The 18,148-nt window shown below is 41.0% G+C and overlaps 1 protein-coding gene across 1 annotated transcript in view; it reads left to right on the plus strand.

The window, feature by feature from the left end:
- Positions 1-18,148, plus strand: part of dip2bb (disco-interacting protein 2 homolog Bb) — a 93,508-nt gene that overhangs the window by 59,169 nt on the left and 16,191 nt on the right. Inside the window, exons 13-27 of the mRNA XM_083972415.1 lie at positions 461-563; positions 710-774; positions 1,847-1,940; positions 2,039-2,158; positions 2,926-3,040; positions 3,954-4,093; positions 7,549-7,685; positions 8,211-8,291; positions 9,197-9,324; positions 9,919-10,033; positions 11,021-11,222; positions 12,494-12,606; positions 14,195-14,275; positions 16,588-16,711; positions 16,826-16,947. Of these exons, the coding sequence (XP_083828541.1) occupies positions 461-563; positions 710-774; positions 1,847-1,940; positions 2,039-2,158; positions 2,926-3,040; positions 3,954-4,093; positions 7,549-7,685; positions 8,211-8,291; positions 9,197-9,324; positions 9,919-10,033; positions 11,021-11,222; positions 12,494-12,606; positions 14,195-14,275; positions 16,588-16,711; positions 16,826-16,947 (1,740 nt within the window). The remainder of the gene's footprint in view (positions 1-460; positions 564-709; positions 775-1,846; positions 1,941-2,038; positions 2,159-2,925; positions 3,041-3,953; positions 4,094-7,548; positions 7,686-8,210; positions 8,292-9,196; positions 9,325-9,918; positions 10,034-11,020; positions 11,223-12,493; positions 12,607-14,194; positions 14,276-16,587; positions 16,712-16,825; positions 16,948-18,148) is intronic.

Below are 18,148 nucleotides of genomic sequence, written 5' to 3' on the forward strand. Positions count from 1 at the left end.
GTCTTATTTCTTGTCAAAATGTCTAATTTCTAGTCAAAACAAATCGTTCCACTTAAAACAAGACTCATCACCTAAAAATCAACTTGTTTTTAGATCATTCTCACTTGTTTCAAACAAATTTTCACTTGAAATAAGTAGAAAAATCTGCCAGTGAAAGCAGGTTTTTTTTGTGCTTGTAATAAGAAAGAAAAACTTGCTCCACTGTCAGATTTTTCTACTTATTTCAAGTGAAAATAGGCTTGAAAGCTTTGAAAAATGTCTAAAAACAAGCTGCTTTTTAATGTGATGAGTCTTGTTTTAAGCATAATGAGATTTGTTTTGACTAGAAATGACATTTTGACTAGAAATAAGAAATATTCTTGGTAAGATATTTGAGTTTTTGCAGTGTAAAAAGGTATTAAAATTAACTTCAAGATTCCTGTATATTCCCTGGTTTAACTCTTTATTTCCTCCTGTCCAGTACAAGGCCAGTAAAGACGGGACGGTGGTGGGAGTGGCCGTGTCCAAAGTGGCCATGTTGACCCACTGCCAGGCGCTGACGCAGGCCTGTAACTACTGTGAAGGTGAGTGAGGAGCTGCAGCGGCGTCGGACGTACGCCGTCCTCTGGGTTCCTCTTCATCATCTTCATCATCTTCATCTTCATCTTCATCATCATCAGCAGCAGCAGCGATGTCACTAATCTCTGCCTCTGTCTGTCGTCACTTTCAGGGGAAACTCTGGTGAACGTCCTGGACTTTAAGAAGGACATGGGCCTGTGGCACGGCGTGCTGGTGGTGAGCACACACACACACACACACACACACACACACACACACACACACACACACACACACACACACTGTTTGTATATAAGTGCATTAGGTGGAGATTCACTTTACGTTTCTTGTTTTTTTTCTCTTTTTTTTTGTCCTGCATCAGAAATGTTTGTGCAGTTATTTTGTTATTTCTGTTGCTGTAATGATCCAATATTTTATATTATTTAAAGCCGCAGTGTGTAACTTATTTGTCTTTTTATTATCAAAAATCAAACATGTCTTTCATAAATCCGTATTTCACTGAAGGTGAATCACAGCTGCATACAAATGAAAGCTTTCTGGTTCCTTAGAATGAGTTGTTACAAGTCGTTACAAATACATAAGTGGGCGACGCACCGAACCGAGGCGGCCATGTTGCATCGTGACCGTAGGTAACCATGGAAACTGAGCGGAGCTGTGGGCTCGGCCTGTTAAAACTGTCACCACTGTGTAGTGTGAGGAAGGACGGAGGCACTGGTGTTGCATTCAGGTGCAGTCAGGCAGACGGCCGTCTCTTTGTTTCACTGTAATAACGTGAGGTTTCATCACAATGGGGAAATAAATATGATTAAATATTAATATATTAATATAATTAAAGGGACAACGAGGAGTTTCTATTTGGTTATAAAAAAGTCTCATGTTAATGTGGATGAATCTACGCTACCCACATTGGTTAATGGGCCCATTTTCGATAAATATATCGTTTTGTCTCTATCGTTATTTTGTTATTTTAATTAATGGTGGAAATGCTGGGCGAGCCGACCAGCGTTTCCTTACTTTTGGTTTCGCGGATGCTCATGAGAATAACGCCGGCGTATTGCCGTTTATGGTCGGAACTACGACGGTAACTGAACCTCTTTGAACCTCTGACTTTAATTCTTGATGAATGAAAACATGAGTCGGTCTTGCGCCGGTCGAAGAATTCTATACGGTGCGCGTGGAGGCTCATAAATGTAGTGTGGAAACACTTTGCTTTTCCAAAACTCCTCGTTGCCCCTTTAAATATTATTAAATAAATGATATTTTGTGTGTGTGTGTGTGTGTTTTCCAGGCTGTGATGAACAGGATACACACTATCAGTGTTCCCTACGCAGTGATGAAGGCGTGTCCGCTCTCCTGGGTGCAGAGAGTCCACATCCACAAAGGTGAACTAGGTTTATTCCTTTAGTTTGAGTCGTGGCAGTGAGGTGAAGGTTTGACCTCTGTGTGACCTCTGTGTTTGACCTCTGACCTCTGTGTGCAGCTCGTATCGCTCTGGTGAAGTGCCGTGACCTCCACTGGGCCATGATGGCTCACCGGGACCAGAGAGACACCAGCCTCGCCTCCTTACGGATGCTCGTTGTCGCCGACGGTGCTAACCCCTGTGAGTGCATCACGTCACGTTAGTTCAACATTTTGGCAAATTAGCCCATTGCCATAATCCCTATAGTCATAGCAGTAGGTTCGTTACCTTTAATTGTCGGTGCAAGCTGTTTTTAGAACGGCGGAGCAGAGCCGTGAGCTGCTCAGAGCTACGCTACGGAGGCTCATTATGGGATTTCTTGGTTTCCCTCATCAAACTCATCAAATACACAATCCAACAACTCCACAACGCTCTGGTGGACAAGTTGTGAGCTGCACATTCACCACGCTATGAGATAATAACACAACGTTACCAGACAGAGTTGTTTTAGAGGGAAATTCATGCAAAACCGCTGATGCACGTTGCCTTCAGGGACAGTTTTTCATCAACAGTCTCTGTATTTCCCTCTAAAACAACTCTGTGTGGTAACGTTGTGTTATTATCTCATAGCGTGGTGAATGTGCAGCTCACAACTTGTCCACCAGAGCGTTGTGGAGTTGTTGGATTGTGTATTTGATGAGTTTGATTTGGATCATTATGGCAATGGGCCAATTTGCTAAAAATGTTGAACTATCCCTTTAACAACACCACCGCCACAGTTTCAAGATTGTAGCTGATCCTTATGGGTCTCCTTCTATCTATCTATCTATCTATCTATCTATCTATCTATCTATCTATCTATCTATCTATCTATCTATCTATCTATCTATCTATCTATCTATCTATCTATCTATCTATCTATCTATCTATCTATCTATCTATCTATCTATCTATCTATCTATCTGCAGGGTCGGTGTCTTCCTGCGATGCCTTCCTCAACGTGTTCCAGTCCCACGGCCTGAAGCCCGAGGTCATCTGTCCGTGCGCCACCTCGCCCGAGGCCATGACAGTAGCGATCCGCAGGTTTGTCTTTGACTCGTGTTGAACTGTTGAACGAGGAAAGGAAAAAGGGAAAAAGGGAAAAAGTGAAACAGCAAAAGAGCAACTGAAAAAAAAAAATCTTCCCGAATCTGGGACCGTCCATTTTCTCCGTGAAAGATTTATGAGAATGAGAGGACATGAGCTGAAAGTTAATAAAATATGAAATAACATGACACACATGATGCTGCTGCATTCAAGGTCGACTCAGCTCTTTACTGCTCCAGCAGGACGATGAGGACGGTGGTTTAGCTGTAATGGCTTTAAACTGTAAGAACAGATGTTGATGTTTGACTGAGCTTCTTCTCCTCTCTTCTCTTCTCTCCTCTCCTCCCTCCTCTCTTCTCTTCTCTTCTCTTCTCTTCTCTTCTCTTCTCTTCTCTTCTCTTCTCCTCTCTTCTCTTCTTCTCTTCTCCTCTCCTCTTCTCCTCTCTTCTCTTCTCTCCTCTCCTCCCTCCTCTCTTCTCTTCTCTTCTCTTCTCTCCTCTCCTCTCTCCTTCCTCCTCTCCTCTCCTCTCTCCTTGTTCCTCTACTCACTCCTTCTTCCTCTCCTCCTCTCCTCTCCTCTCCTCTCCTCTCCTCTCCTCTCCTCTCCTCTCCTCTCCTCTCCTCTCCTCTCCTCTCCTCTCCTCTCTTCCACTCCTCTCCTCTCCTCTCCTCCTCTTCTCCATCTCCTCTATCCTCCCCTCCCCTCCTCTCCTCTCCTCTCCTCTTTTCTCCTCTCCTCTCCTCCCCTCTCCTCTCCTCTCCTCTCCTCTCCTCTCCTCTCCTCTCCTCTCCTCCCTCCTCCTCTCCTCTCCTCTCCTCTCCTCTCCTCTCCTCTCCTCTCCTCTCTCCTCTCCCTCTCTCCTCCTCTCCTCTCCTCCTCTCCATCTCCATCTCCTCCTCCCCTCCATAGACCCGGCGTTCCCGGCGCTCCGCTCCCTGCCCGGGCCGTCCTGTCCATGGGCGGCCTGAGCCACGGCGTCATCAGAGTCAACACGGAGGACAAGAACTCGGCCCTGACGGTGCAGGATGTGGGACACGTCATGCCCGGAGGTGAGAGAGAGAACGAGAGAGAAAGAGGGGGAGAGATAGAGAGGGAGAGGGGGAGACAGATGCATGAGTCAAAAGAGAAGTCTGACATCAGAGATGATGAGCGACAGTAGCCATGTTTCCATCAAAAATGATTCGAATTACTGGGAAATGCGCATTAAAAGAAATTCGAATCGTGTGTGTTTCCATCTACGGACTTTGCACCCCACCCCCCCCGGACGGACTGACGGTCTGATTTGAACACGTTAGCGCGATTTAGCGCATATGTTTATTACCGTCGACAGACAGAGAGAGAGAGAGAGAGAGAGAGTCTCGCCCGCCACAGACTTTATTAAAGCAGAAGTAAGCGATCTGGTCGTTTTGGCTAATGCTGCGTTCCAGGCAGGCTTTTGAAATCGTAAATTACAGCTTAAAGTCACAACTTACGACTTTGTAGCGTTCCAGGCAACCCACTCGTGTTTTTCCGACCTGTTTTACCGGTGAAAGTCACTATAACGGCCACTCGTAACTTCCGACCGGTGAACTCGTACCAGATCGAACTGGTACGACTTCACAGGTCGGAAAAACACGAGTTTCCTTGAACGCACCATAACAGTCCTCGTCGCTACGTCACCACATTCACGGCGTTCCTTGGCTGCACACACAGCCCTGCATGCCGTTCTCTCTCCTCATTGGATAAAAACTGTAGGATACGATAAATGTTTTCTCCTGGGCTCAGAGCAGAGCAGAGGGACTGAGAGACCCGTGTTTCAGTCCAAACACTCTATAGAAGTGATTGCTGTCGGAAGATAGAACTATTTAAGACTTATATTAACACAAATATATCACTTACTTCTGCTTTAATGATAAACGCTGGATGACAAGTTTGGTTTTTACTGAGGAGGAACTATGAAGAACTGTGCAGTAACATCATTATGAAGGTGTGTGGGGGCTTTTATTTTGCCGTGGCGGTGCAGAAACCCTGATGTTGTCTTGTGAGTGAACTGCAAACATGGGAGCAGACGGGGTGAAAGTGGCTACGTCACACTTAATTCACATACAGCTGTTTCCATCCCATTCGAATCAACCAAAACCCGGCCATAGCAGCGTATTTCATTTTGTGCGAATCAGGGGATTTTAATTCGAATCACGGCGTTTCCATCATCATTTTCCGATGCGATACATCTCGATGCATCTAAACAGCTGATGGAAACGCAGTGTGTTGTCTCGTTTTCTTATAGTTAGATGTTGGAGAATCCTGCAGGAACCTAAACATTAATCCAAGATGAGATGGAAAAAAAAAATAACTTTATTTATGTACTGTAGCACTTTTCTTCACAAAGTTGCAAAAGGCTTCACAAGAAAAGAGAAGCAAACAAAGACAGGACAGGAATCATAAAAACACACAGCAGCGAGGCTCTACAATAGCCATGTTTCCATCAAAAGTGATTTGAATTACTGGGAAATGCGCATTAAAAGAAATTCGAATCGTGTGTGTTTCCATCTACGGACTTTGCCCCCCCGGACGGACGGACGGTCTGATTTGAACACATTAGCGCGATGTTTATTACCTTCATGATGCGACCTGTCCGTGTGTGTGTTTGAGAGAGAGAGAGAGAGAGAGTCGTGGCCGCCACAGACTCTATTGATGATAAACGCTGCAGCGCTGGTTGATAAGTTTGGTTTTAACTGAGGAGGAACTATGAAGAAGTGCAGTAACATCATTATGAAGGTGTGTGGGGGCTTTTATTTTGCCGTGGCAGCGTGTGCCACAATTAATTACATGTAGTGAAACCCTGATGTTGTCTTGTGAGTGAACTGCAAACACGGGAGCAGATGGGGTGAAAGTGGCTACGTCACACTTAATTCGAATCATCAACCAAAACCCGGCCCATACGAGCGTATTTCAGTTTGTGCAAATCAGGGGATTTTAATGTGAATCACGGCGTTTCCATCATCATTTTCCGATGCGATACATCTAGATGCATCTAAACAGCTGATGGAAACGCACCTATTGAGTTCAAAGTTCAAAAGTTCAAGTTCAAAAGTGTTTATTGTCATTTGTACAGTGGAAAAGTGAGTTTCCCTGACAATGAAATTCTTACTTTGCTGTCCACATCACAAGACAAAACACCAGCAATTATAAAAACTAGGTAGGCTATAAAAATAAACAATTAAAAGCAACAATAATACAACTGAAACTTCTCCCAGCCCTTAGTCGACATGAGGGTGAGTAGATAATGAGTGAATTTTGGGTGAACTATCCCTTTAAATGTAAAATTCTGCACTTCTTGCTAGCAAGAATTACATAAATAAAATCAAGTCAAATCATCATATCAAACATTTTACAAAGGCTTCTCGATAAAAGAAAGTTTTAAGAAGAGTTTTAAAAGATGATAAGCCTTATTTTAGTACGGGAGGTGGTGAGGAAGGAAAACTGGAGCCCTCTGCAGTGGAGTTTGAGAAGGGGAGGGAGGTTTTTGTTCTTGGGAAGATTTCACAAGAACAAAGATATTTTGTTGGCCTAGTATAACGGAGGGTAACGACAGGAATATATGGGATGTATGGTTGCTAGAGGGTCCTGGCTCTGCAAGTTGAAGCACAGCGACTGGCACTAGGACCCTGGGGGACGCCCAGTGGAGTGGGACAAGTCAGAGCTGCAGTCTGTTGTGGATGTCAGAAAAAAGAAAAGAGGGAAAGAAAACAGAAAAAAATGATGCAATGCTTTGTAAATAATTCAAAATCAACTCAAACTGCTCATGGTTTCTATAATAATTAGATTTTTGCAGTGTGTGTTTTTTTATTCTGCCTAGACTGCAGATGCCCACAGGACACAATGAATAAAAATAAATGTTTTTGTTTTGCGTGACTTACATTTTTATTATGTTTTATATTTTACAATATAAAAACACAAGAAGACACAACATTAAAAAAGTGTCCATATATAATAATCACTTGTGCAGCTCTATCGCCATGTATGTCCTACATTCATGTCCGACAAGTTCAGAGATATAATCACAGGTGCAGATAACTCATAATAATAATACAAATCAATTCAGAGATCTGATTGATACAGACAAACATGACTTATTAACTTTTTTCCTTATCCAAGTTAAAGAACAGACTCCATTGTAGCGTCTTTGCACCTCAGAGAGTTTTCAAATCACTTAAATATAAAGTGTTGTAACTTATAATAATATTCTGTTATTATATAACCTACAACACGATAGAGGAAACATGATCTTCTGCCTCTGGATAATCTCTGTATAAATGTAAATCTAACTGCTGTTAATGGGAGGAAAAGAGAACAAAGCTGTTTGTAATTTGAGCTGAGAAGTGTTTTGTGTGTGTGTGTGTTTTCTAAATGTTGTGTATCTGTATCTGTGTGTGTGTGTGTGTGTATGTGTGTGTGTGTGTGTGTGTGTGTGTGTGTGTGTGTGTGTGTGTGTGTGTGTGTGTGTGTGTGTGTGTGTCTGCAGCTCTGATGTGCATCATTAGGCCTGACGGGCCTCCTCAGCTGTGTAAAACAGACGAGATCGGAGAGATAATCATCAACTCTCGGGCCGGAGGCACCATGTACTACGGTCTGCCTGGAGTCACCAAGAACACCTTCGAGGTACGAGAGCTACACAACACAACAAAACACAACACAAGAATATTTGTCTTATTTCTTGTCAAAATGTCTAATTTCTAGTCAAAACTAATCTCTTTCCACTTTAAATAAGACTCATCACCTAAAAATGAACTTGTTTTTAGATCATTTTCACTTGTTTCAAACACATTTTCACTCACTCAATAAGTAGAAAAATCTGCAAGTGAAAGCAGGTGTTTTGTGCTTGTAATAAGGAAGAAAAACTTGCTCCACTATCAGATTTTTCTACTTATTTCAAATGAAAATCTGCTTGAAAGAAGTAAAAAGTGTCTAAAAACAAGCTGCTTTTTAATGTGATGAGTCTTATTTTAAGTGTAATGAGATTTGTTTTGACTAGAAATAAGACAAATATTCTTGGTAAGATGTTTGATTTTTTGCAGTGCAGCAGAGCAGAGCGGCGGCTAATTTCTTCTTCTGTTTTGTCTTGTGTGTGTCTGTGTGTGTGTGTGTGTGTGTGTCTGTGTGTGTGTGTGTGTGTGTGGTGATCAGGTGATACCAGTCAACTCTAATGGAGTTCCCATCGGAGAGATCCCGTTTGTGCGCTCAGGACTCCTGGGTTTTGTCGGCCCAGTAAGTAGAAGTAGAAGAAGAGCTTCATGGAAAATGATCTTTAAAAGTTTACATACCCTGGCAGAATTTGTGAAATACTGGCTACATTTCAGAAAATATAATTGATAATGCAACAAAACCTTTTTTATTCAGAGTTAGTGGTGAAGCCATTTATTATCACACAACTGTGTTTGAACAAACGTTTACGCCTGCACATTTCATCCATTGCTGGATTCTGAGCCGTGGGGAAAACAAAAGAAGTGTCAAAAGTCCTGAGAGAGGAGGCTGTTCAACTTTATAAAACAGAAAATATAGAAAGACTTGACAAAGCCAATCAGCAGTGTTCAAGCTCTCATAAAAGTGGAAACTGGGGGTTCTGTTGATACCAAGCCACGGTCTGGTACCATCAAAAATTTGTTGGTCAGACTCTCTGATGATCAATTTTTTTTTAAATGATTGTGTTATTTTGGGATGTCTCAACAGTTTAAAGCCCCAGTGTGTAACTTATTTGGCTTTTTATGATCAAAAATCAAATATGTCTTTCATAAATACGTATTTCACTGAAGTGGAATCACCGAAAGTAAAGAAACGCTGGTCGGCTCGCCCAGCATTTCCGCCACCACTAATAATAACAAAATAACGATAGAGACAAAGCAATATATTTATCTAAAATGGTCCATTAACAAGTGGTAACGTAGATTCATCCACATTAACGTGAGACTTTTTTATAACCAAATACAAACTCCTCGTTGTCCCTTTAATTTGAATCCTATTTAAAATAAGAGAAATCTGTTTTGTCTGATCACTCATGTTTTCCTTAATGAATCGTACACAGTTACAAAATCTTCCAGGGTATGTAAACTTATGAGCACAACTGTAACACTGTGTGTGTGTGTCTCTCTCTCTCTGTGTGTGTGTGTGTGCAGGGCAGCCTGATCTTTGTGGTGGGGAAGATCGAGGGGCTGCTGATGGTGAGCGGGCGGAGACACAACGCCGACGACCTGGTGGCCACCGCTCTGGCCGTGGAGCCGGTCAAGACCGTGTACAGAGGGAGGTGAGGACCGTTTATGTAGAAGTTCATATGTAAGCAGTGGTGGACAGTAACATATCCAGAGGATTTGTACTTTACTTGAGTATTAGATTTATTTGGTACTTATTACTCTTACTTGAATACATTTCCAAGACAAATATTTTTACTTTTACTGGAGTTAATTTGTAGGAAGGCTGAAAAGTACTGGTTACTTTCAGGTCTTTTTCTAAAATCCTATTGGACACAAGCTGTGTTTGTCAGAGAAGGAAACCCTAACCCCTAAAAGCAGCACATCAGTGCAGCTGCTTTCAAAGAGTTCATTCTCACTAACAAGAGTTAAAAGCTCCTTACATTCATTTACAAACATAGTAATGCTTCTTCTGTGTGAATCCAAATTTGTCACCGCTGACATCTGGTGGTGCAAAGAGAGAACAGCAGCTGGATGTTTCCTTTTATCTCTTTGATGCTGCATTTAAACTTTTCGACTTACACATCTTCTGAACAACCTGCAGTGTATTGATGTGTGTTTCTGTTTCTGTGTGTGTGTGTGTGTGTGTGTGTGTGTGTGTGTGTGTGTGTGTGTGTGTGTGTGTGTGTGTGTGTGTGTGTGTGTGTCAGGATCGCTGTGTTTTCAGTCACTGTGTTTTATGACGAGAGGGTCGTGATCGTGGCCGAGCAGCGGCCGGACGCCAGCGAGGAGGACAGCTTCCAGTGGATGAGTCGAGTGCTTCAGGTGAATCAGCAGCAGCAGCATCTTCTTCTTTTACAGGCTTTTATTGTGAAAGAGTCTTTTAGTTTCCACAAATAAGTATAAACATAACAAATTCTGGTGGTATTCACCTCCTCTGATGCTGTTACACTATGATAATGGACTAGAGATCTGTTTCCAGGCTCAGGTGACTTTATTTTAACTCTGTGGTAGATAAAGTAAAAAAGTAAATAATTTAATTTAGATTAAGTAACTGGATGTGTTATTGTTGTTTTTATCGCACCTATTTTTTGCACATGTAACTTTCTGCACATGAAGCAAAGACAGATGTTTTCCCTTTGCATGATGCAAATAGGAGACAATAAAGTATTTTCTATACTATTAGTAAAATAGCTTAAATAAGTATTAAATACCAACAAATATATCTAAACTACATAATAACTAAAACCCATAATAAAGAACCAAACATAAAATAAGAATCTTGTGCAACCACTGGTTTTAAAGCAGTTTGTTTTGCACCTTGGGACTAAAAACCTGTGATAAATCTGCAGCTCACTGTGCAGGTTGTGTTTTAAATGCATTTGGAGATCAGCTGTTACTGTGAGGCCGGGTTTATGTGTGAGTCTACAACACACGTTTTCATCTTCATGTTGGTTTCCCCTAACCCCCTCTAAGTATTTTCTATCCTATTCAAAGTTAAATAGCTTTAAAAAGTCTAAATACCAACAAAGATATCTAGACTACAAACCCCCAAATAAAACAATCTAAGAACTATGAATAAGTAGATAATAACTGATGCAGACCCAAAGAGATTTGTGCAAATGTATGATTTGTTTACGGCTGATTTTATAACAGTTTGTTTTACACCCTGTGACAAAGAACCTGTGTCCAGAGAGAAGATTGAACTCACTGTGCAGGTTGTGTTTTAAATGCGAGGCCGGGTTTATGTGTGAGTCTATGACGCACGTTTCAAGTTGTCCTCTTCATGTTGCTTCATGTTTCCCTGTGCAGGCCATCGACAGCATCCACCAGGTGGGCCTCTACTGCCTGGCGCTGGTGCCGGCCAACACGTTACCCAAGACACCGCTGGGCGGCATCCACATCTCTGACGCCAAGCAGTTCTTCCTGGACGGAAACCTGCACCCCTGCAACATCCTCATGTGTCCGCACACGTGTGTCACCAACCTGCCCAAGCCTCGCCAGAAGCAGCCAGGTACTGTACACACATGGTCACATGTGGTCAAACATGGTCAAATGTGGTCAAACGTGATCAAATGTGGTCAAATGTGGTCAAACGTGGTCAAACGTGATCAAATGTGGTCAAATGTGGTCAAACGTGGTCAAACGTGGTCAAACGTGGTCAAACGTGGTCAAACGTGGTCAAACGTGGTCAAACGTGGTCAAACGTGGTCAAATGTGGTCAAACTAGTGTTGTAGTACTCGAGAATGGTCTTGGTCTCGAGACCGGTCTCGAGACCGCATTTTCAAGGTCTTGGTCTCGTCTCGGTCTCGACTGCATTTTTACTCGGTCTTGTCTCGGTCTCGGTCGAGCTGGTCTCGGGATTTTTTGTCAAGATCAGCCGAGACCACAGCTGCTGTGATTTTTTTTTTAAACCGCAAGAACTTCCCGAATTAAAATGTAACAATACGGTATTTTATTTTTAAAGTGTTTACGCTGCCACCTACGTGTCAGAGAGGAGATAAAGAGGGAGAAAGGAAGGCACCAGTTGTGGCAGAGATGCCGTCAAAGTAATCAATCATTCAATTTTCTTATTCAACCCACACCAGGTGACGGTAAAAGTTTGACGTCGCCCCAGCCGCCAGCGAATGTAACTATATGTTATGGCGGAGCGTCTTTTCTTCCCAGTTAATTTAAGCTGTAGCTGCACACACACAAAGAGAGAGGGGGGAGAGAGAGAAAGAGAGAGGGGGGGGGGGGGGGAAGAGAAAGAGAGAGGGGGGGAGAAAGAGAAAGAGAGAGGGGGGGGGACTTGAATCATTTTAAGAAAAATGACAACAAAAAAATCATGTAGGCTACAGTATTTTTTTTTTTCATCAGAGAATCACCTTTCAAGTGTTGTTCTTCATACATTGGTTGTAAGAGCATCATTGCTGCTTTTGAAAGCACCATGTAAAAAGGGTTAAGTACTTCTACAGGCTGGGTGGCTTTACCAACAGTTTGAAATACATTTATTTTTCAATATGACAAATAGACTATAATTCTTCTGTTTGGTCTTGGTCTTGTCTTGGTCTCGGCCCCTGAAAGTCTTGGTCTTGTCTTGGTCTCGGTATACTCTGGTCTCGGCCTTGTCTTGGTCTCGGGTTAGGTGGTCTTGACTACAACACTAGGTCAAACGTTGTTAAATGTGGTCAAACGTGATCAAATGTGGTCAAACGTGGTCAAACGTGGTCTTACTACATTATGATTAGACTGCGGTCAGTTTCTAAAGTCTGTAAATGTTCTGTCTCCTCTGTGTCGTGTAGTCGGCGTCGGTCCTGCCTCCGTCATGGTGGGAAACCTGGTGGCGGGGAAGCGGATCGCTCAGGCGGCGGGAAGAGACCTGGGCATGATCGAAGACCAGGACCTCGTCAGGAAGGTAGTTTTCTCCTGTACATGGTGTTTTTTCAGTCACAGAAATGCAATTTATTCACATACAGCTGCATCTCAATAAATTAGAATGTCATGGAAAAGTTGATTTATATCAGTAATTCAATTTAAAATATTGAAACTAATACATTATATATAGATCCATTACGCACAGAATGGAACATTTTATGGCTTTATTTATTTCATTTCTTTTACTTGTAATGATTATGGCTTACATTTAATGAAGACCTAAAATTCAGAAGGCCTATCTCAAAAAAGTTTAGTGCAAGTGAGGGGTCAGAAATCTCAAATATAACAATCAGAGGGCAAAGCTGCAGATTCACACCAAGAACAGGGGACATAATGGTAAAAAATAAAATTTCATTCTCTTTCTTTTTTTTGTGCAAAACCTAACCTCTAACTCTCTGACGACGCTTTGTGACGATGTGAACTTTTTTTTTACCTCATTCCCCACTATTACAAACGGGTTTAATGAACGCAGCAGGACACAAAGTGTTGTTACACTGCAAAAACTCAAAATCTTTCCAAGAATATTTGTCTTATTTCTTGTCAAACTGTCTAATTTCTAATCAAAACTAAACTCGTTTCACTTAAAATAAGACTCATCACCTAAAAATGAACTTGTTTTGAAATAATTTTCATTTGTTTCAAACTAATTTTCACTTGAAATAAGTAGAAAAATCTGCCAGTGAAAACATGTTTTTTGTGCTTGTAATAAGAAAGAAAAACTTGCTCCACTGTCAGATTTTTCTACTTATTTCAAGTGAAAATCTGCTTGAAAGAAGTAAAAAGTGTCTAAAAACAAGCTGCTTTTTATGTGAGGAGTCTTATTTTAAGTAGAATGAGATTTGTTCTAACTAGAAATTACATTTTGACTAGAAATAAGACAAATATTCCTGGTAAGATTTTGAGTTTTTGCAGTGTATGGTGGTGAATAGATAGTTAGTTCAGTCCGTGATGAGCTCGGCTGCAGCTCAGATCTGTTGGTGTAAAACCACAAACCTGGACTTCTTCTCTCTCTCTGCTCTCGTCCCATCTGGATGTAGCTCTGTATGTGGCCCACTGTGATGGTAAGAGTCACACCCCCCCCCCCCCCCCCCCTCCCTCCTCACCCCGTCCACTCTCATCCTGCTCTAATCTATAGACTATTGTGGTTTTAATTTTCTGTGATGTGACACAAAATGTTGCATGTTTATTCTTGCTTTTTTGTAATTGTGTTGATTTAAGACCTGCACCCTGTGTTCTGTAGCTGCCCTGCACCTTGTTCTGCTGCAGACGTCCCTCTCACTTCCTGACTTATTGTTCATTATTGTAAAAGCTGGATTGGCTCCTCTTGAGTGTTGGATGTAAATTGTTTGCACGTTGGCGAGACACAGTTTATGTCCGACAGCTGCTGGCTGAGGTCATCAAGTCTCTGAGAGCCACTTTATTTTGTTTTATTTAGGTCTAAGTTCTTCCATCAGCACGAAACCCTTCATGGATATGATTGTATTTAAGGACACGTTGGGATGTTTATTATATTTATGTATATATACAGTTTATATATAGATGTAATGGCTGTTTTCTTCCTCCTGCAGCATCAGTACCTGACGGAGGCTCTGCAGTGGAGAGCACAGACCGACGCAGATCACGTCCTCTTCGTTCTTCTCAATGCAAAGGTACCACACTGAGAAACACAGTGTTTCAGTGGGGGAAAATAAGTGTTTCAGCGTCATTAGTCTCTAATGCTGAGCTGCTGCATAGAGGCCGTGATGGTTGAGTCATTCCTCATTGTTTACACTGCAAAAACTCAAGTATCTGACCAAGAATATTTGTCTTATTTCTAGTCAAAATGTCATTTCTAGTCAAAATAAATCTAATTCTACTTAATATAAGACTCATCACATTTAAAAAGCAGCTTGTTTTTAGACACGTTTTACTTTTTTCAAGCAAATTTTCCACTTTAAATAAGTAGAAAAATCTGATAGTGGAGCAAGTTTTTCTTTCTTATTACAAGCACAAAAAACTTCCTTTCACTGGCAGATTTTTCTACTTATTTCAAGTGAAAATTTGTTTGAAACAAGTGAAAATGATCTAAAAACAAGTTCATTTTTAGGTGATGAGTCTTATTTTAAGTGGAAAGAGATTAGTTTTGACTAAAATTGAGACATTTTGACAAGAAATAAGACAAATATTCTTGGAAAGATTTTGAGTTTTTGCAGTATACCTGCTGATTCCAGGTCAGTCTGAAGCTCTGAGCTCTGTGAGGACAACTCCTCTGAGTTTTTTTGTGGACTCTGTCAGAAATCTTGCAGCAGCACCTGTACTGGTCGTGGACGCTTTATGATCCAATGATGTTCTTCTGTTTTCACTTCACGGTGCATTCAGGGGTTCAGAAACACGTCTGTTACCTGTAACACCATCAGTCAGTGTGTTTTTATCAACATAAGGATGTGAAGGTCTGGAGAGAGCTCTTTGCTTTGAACCATGATGATGATGATGCTTCTTGTGTGTCACCTTGGTGATGAGAAACCTTTTTAACAGCATCAATCAGGACTAAAGCAGCTGATATTAATGAGAACTGATAGGAGACAGGATCACTTTCTGAACTCATTCATGGACAGATATGTTTTGATTTCTTTGTATGCGTGGATTACTTGGGTTGTTACCAACATCTGGTGAAAGTTTCATGTCAATAGCCTCTTTAGAAATATATTTACGGAGCAAAATTATGATGCCAAGGCAATTTTATTTGTATAGCCCGTTTTTACAAACAGTTTGTCTCAAAGGGCTTTACATCCCATCATAACAACATCCTCTGTCCTTAGACCCTCACATCCACTGAGGAAAAACTCCATGGAAAACCCTTTTAACAGGGAAAACCAGGAGAAACCTCAGGGTGAGCAACAGAGGAGGGATCCCTCACCCAGGACGGACAGACGGGACAGAGATGTTGTTACAGACAAGAAAACAGTTTACAACAGAGAATGTGAGAAACATGGAAATGTTAACAACAGCTGAAGAAGGAAGCTTCTGGTGGGAGGAAAGGCAGGGAGAGCAGACCAGCTTAATGGGAATGTGACAGCACTCACTTTCAGTTAAACACTTTTTAATTCATTAAAACTGCTCGGCAGCAAGATACGGACACATTTCGGCAATCAGCCGTCCTCAGCGTTACCAGGTCAGTGGGTGTGTCAACTATTTAACACAAATTACAATCTCCATTCACGTACATTTATAAGCTAAATACTGTCTTGAAACTGTCAGAAAATATTATACAGAAAGATGAAGAACATTATCATGTAAATAACATTAACGAAAATACAATCAAGCACTATATTCATAAGGATACTATATAGACCCATGTGTGTTTTTTTTTATTTTTTTATTACTGTCTAGGATATAGGTCTAATAGGATCAAACAGTAGGGACAAGTGTTGTTGTCACATTCACAACTTGTCGATTTTTTATGAATATAGTGCTTGATTGTATTTTCGTTAATGTTATTTACATGATAATGTTCTTCATCTTTCTGTATAATATTTTCTGACATTTTCAATACAGTATTTAGCTTATAAATGTTCTGTGTATGTACGTGAATGGAGATTGGAATCAGCTGGCTCTGTGTTAAATAGTTGACACACCCACTGACCTGGTAATGCTGAGGACGGCTGATTGCCGAAATGTGTCCGTATCTTGCTGCCGAGCAGTTTTAATGAATTAAAAAGTGTTTAACTGAAAGTGAGTGCTGTCACAACCTTTTTTTTGTACTTTGATTTTTTCGGACTGGCACCCGATTTACTTGTTCATACGTGGAGTTGAGCACGCCAAGTCTGCTGATCAGCTTAATGGGAAGACTGGATGGCAGACTGGTTGATATGTTCAAACTTATTTTCCCAGCTGTACTTTAACTTTAATGCACAAGAAAGTAGAAACTCTCTGGGTGTTGCAGCACTGACCACACCTTCCTCCCTCTCCTCCTGTCATACAGGGCGTACCGGTGAGCACGGCGTCCTGCGTGCAGCTTCATAAGCGAGCGGAGAAGATCGCTGCAGCGCTCACAGAGAAAGGAAGCATCAACACCGGAGAGAACGTGGTGCTGCTGTATCCTCCGGGTCGGTTCAGCTTCCTGTCATCACTCCAACTCCCACTGAGATTCATTATTGTGACTCATGGAAGATTTTTTTTTCTTAATATATATATATTTTTTTACTCCATCTTCCTCTCAGGCATCGATCTGATCGCGGCCTTCTACGGTTGTCTCTACGCTGGTTGTGTCCCTGTCAACGTCCGACCGCCTCACCCTCAGAACCTGGGGGCCACGTTGCCGACCGTCCGTATGATCATTGATGTAAGTGGGAGTGTGTGCGTGTGTTTGTCCCAACATAAGAACTGCAGCTCAACCAGAACCAGACTCAAAGTGAAGATAAGGTCACTAAATGTTCCTGTTTTCCATCTTTTCTAAAAAAAAAAACAAAAGTTCAGTTTACCACTAAACACTGCAAAAACTCAAATGTCTTACCAAGAATATTTGTCTTATTTCTAGTCAAAATGTCATTTCTAGTCAAAACAAATCTCATTATACTTAAAATAAGACTCATCACATTAAAAAGTAGCTTGTTTTTAAGACATTTTTGACTTTTTTCAAACATATTTTCACTTGAAATTAGTAGAAAAATCTGATAGTGGAGCAAGTTTTTCTTTCTTATTACAAGCACAAAAAAACTTGCTTTCACTGGCAGATTTTTCTACTTATTTCAAGTGAAAATTTGTTTGAAACAAGTGAAAATGATCTAAAAACAAGTTAATTTTTAGGTGCTGAGTCTTATTTTAAGTGGAAAGAGATTAGTTTTGACTAGAAATTAGACATTTTGACAAGAAATAAGACAAATATTCTTGGAAAGATTTTGAGTTTTTGCAGTGAAGAAATCATCATCAGTCAAACTATCCACAAGTTTCCGAACGTCATCTATGGTCAAAACCGGAATAAGGCGGTTTTGCATTTCTGGTGGAATTGTACGTTTACATTTCCATGGTTTTCAGTCGTTGTCATAGTTGCGGTAAACGCATGGATCTATTAACGCTGGCTTTTAACACGAAGGTCAGTTTGTGTGGTATCCACTGTTAAAAGCTGGTGTGATGATCCATGCGTTTTACAGATTTTCATTGGAAAAAAAAAACAAAAAATCCATGCATTTACCGCGACTACTGAAACCATGGAAACGTAAATATAAAATTCCACCGGAAGAGAAAAAAACCGGCAAAACCGGCTTACGTTTTTGACGTTCGGAAAAAGGTGGATAGGAAGATAAATCATGTTGTATGAGACTATGAGATGTCAATTATTTAGTTTTTGACAAGTTTTTAGCAGCTTCTACTTTTTTTAAATGAATCATGTTTTCACTTTAACGCTGTGCATTTTTATTCGTATACTTACACTGCAAAAACTCAAAATCTTACCAAGAATATTTGTCCTATTTCTAGTCAAAATGTAATTTCTAGTCAAAACAAATCTCATTACACTTAAAATAAGACTCATCACATTTAAAAAG

This window comes from Trachurus trachurus, assembly GCF_905171665.1.
Source record: "Trachurus trachurus genome assembly, chromosome: 5".
Lineage (NCBI taxonomy): Eukaryota > Metazoa > Chordata > Actinopteri > Carangiformes > Carangidae > Trachurus > Trachurus trachurus.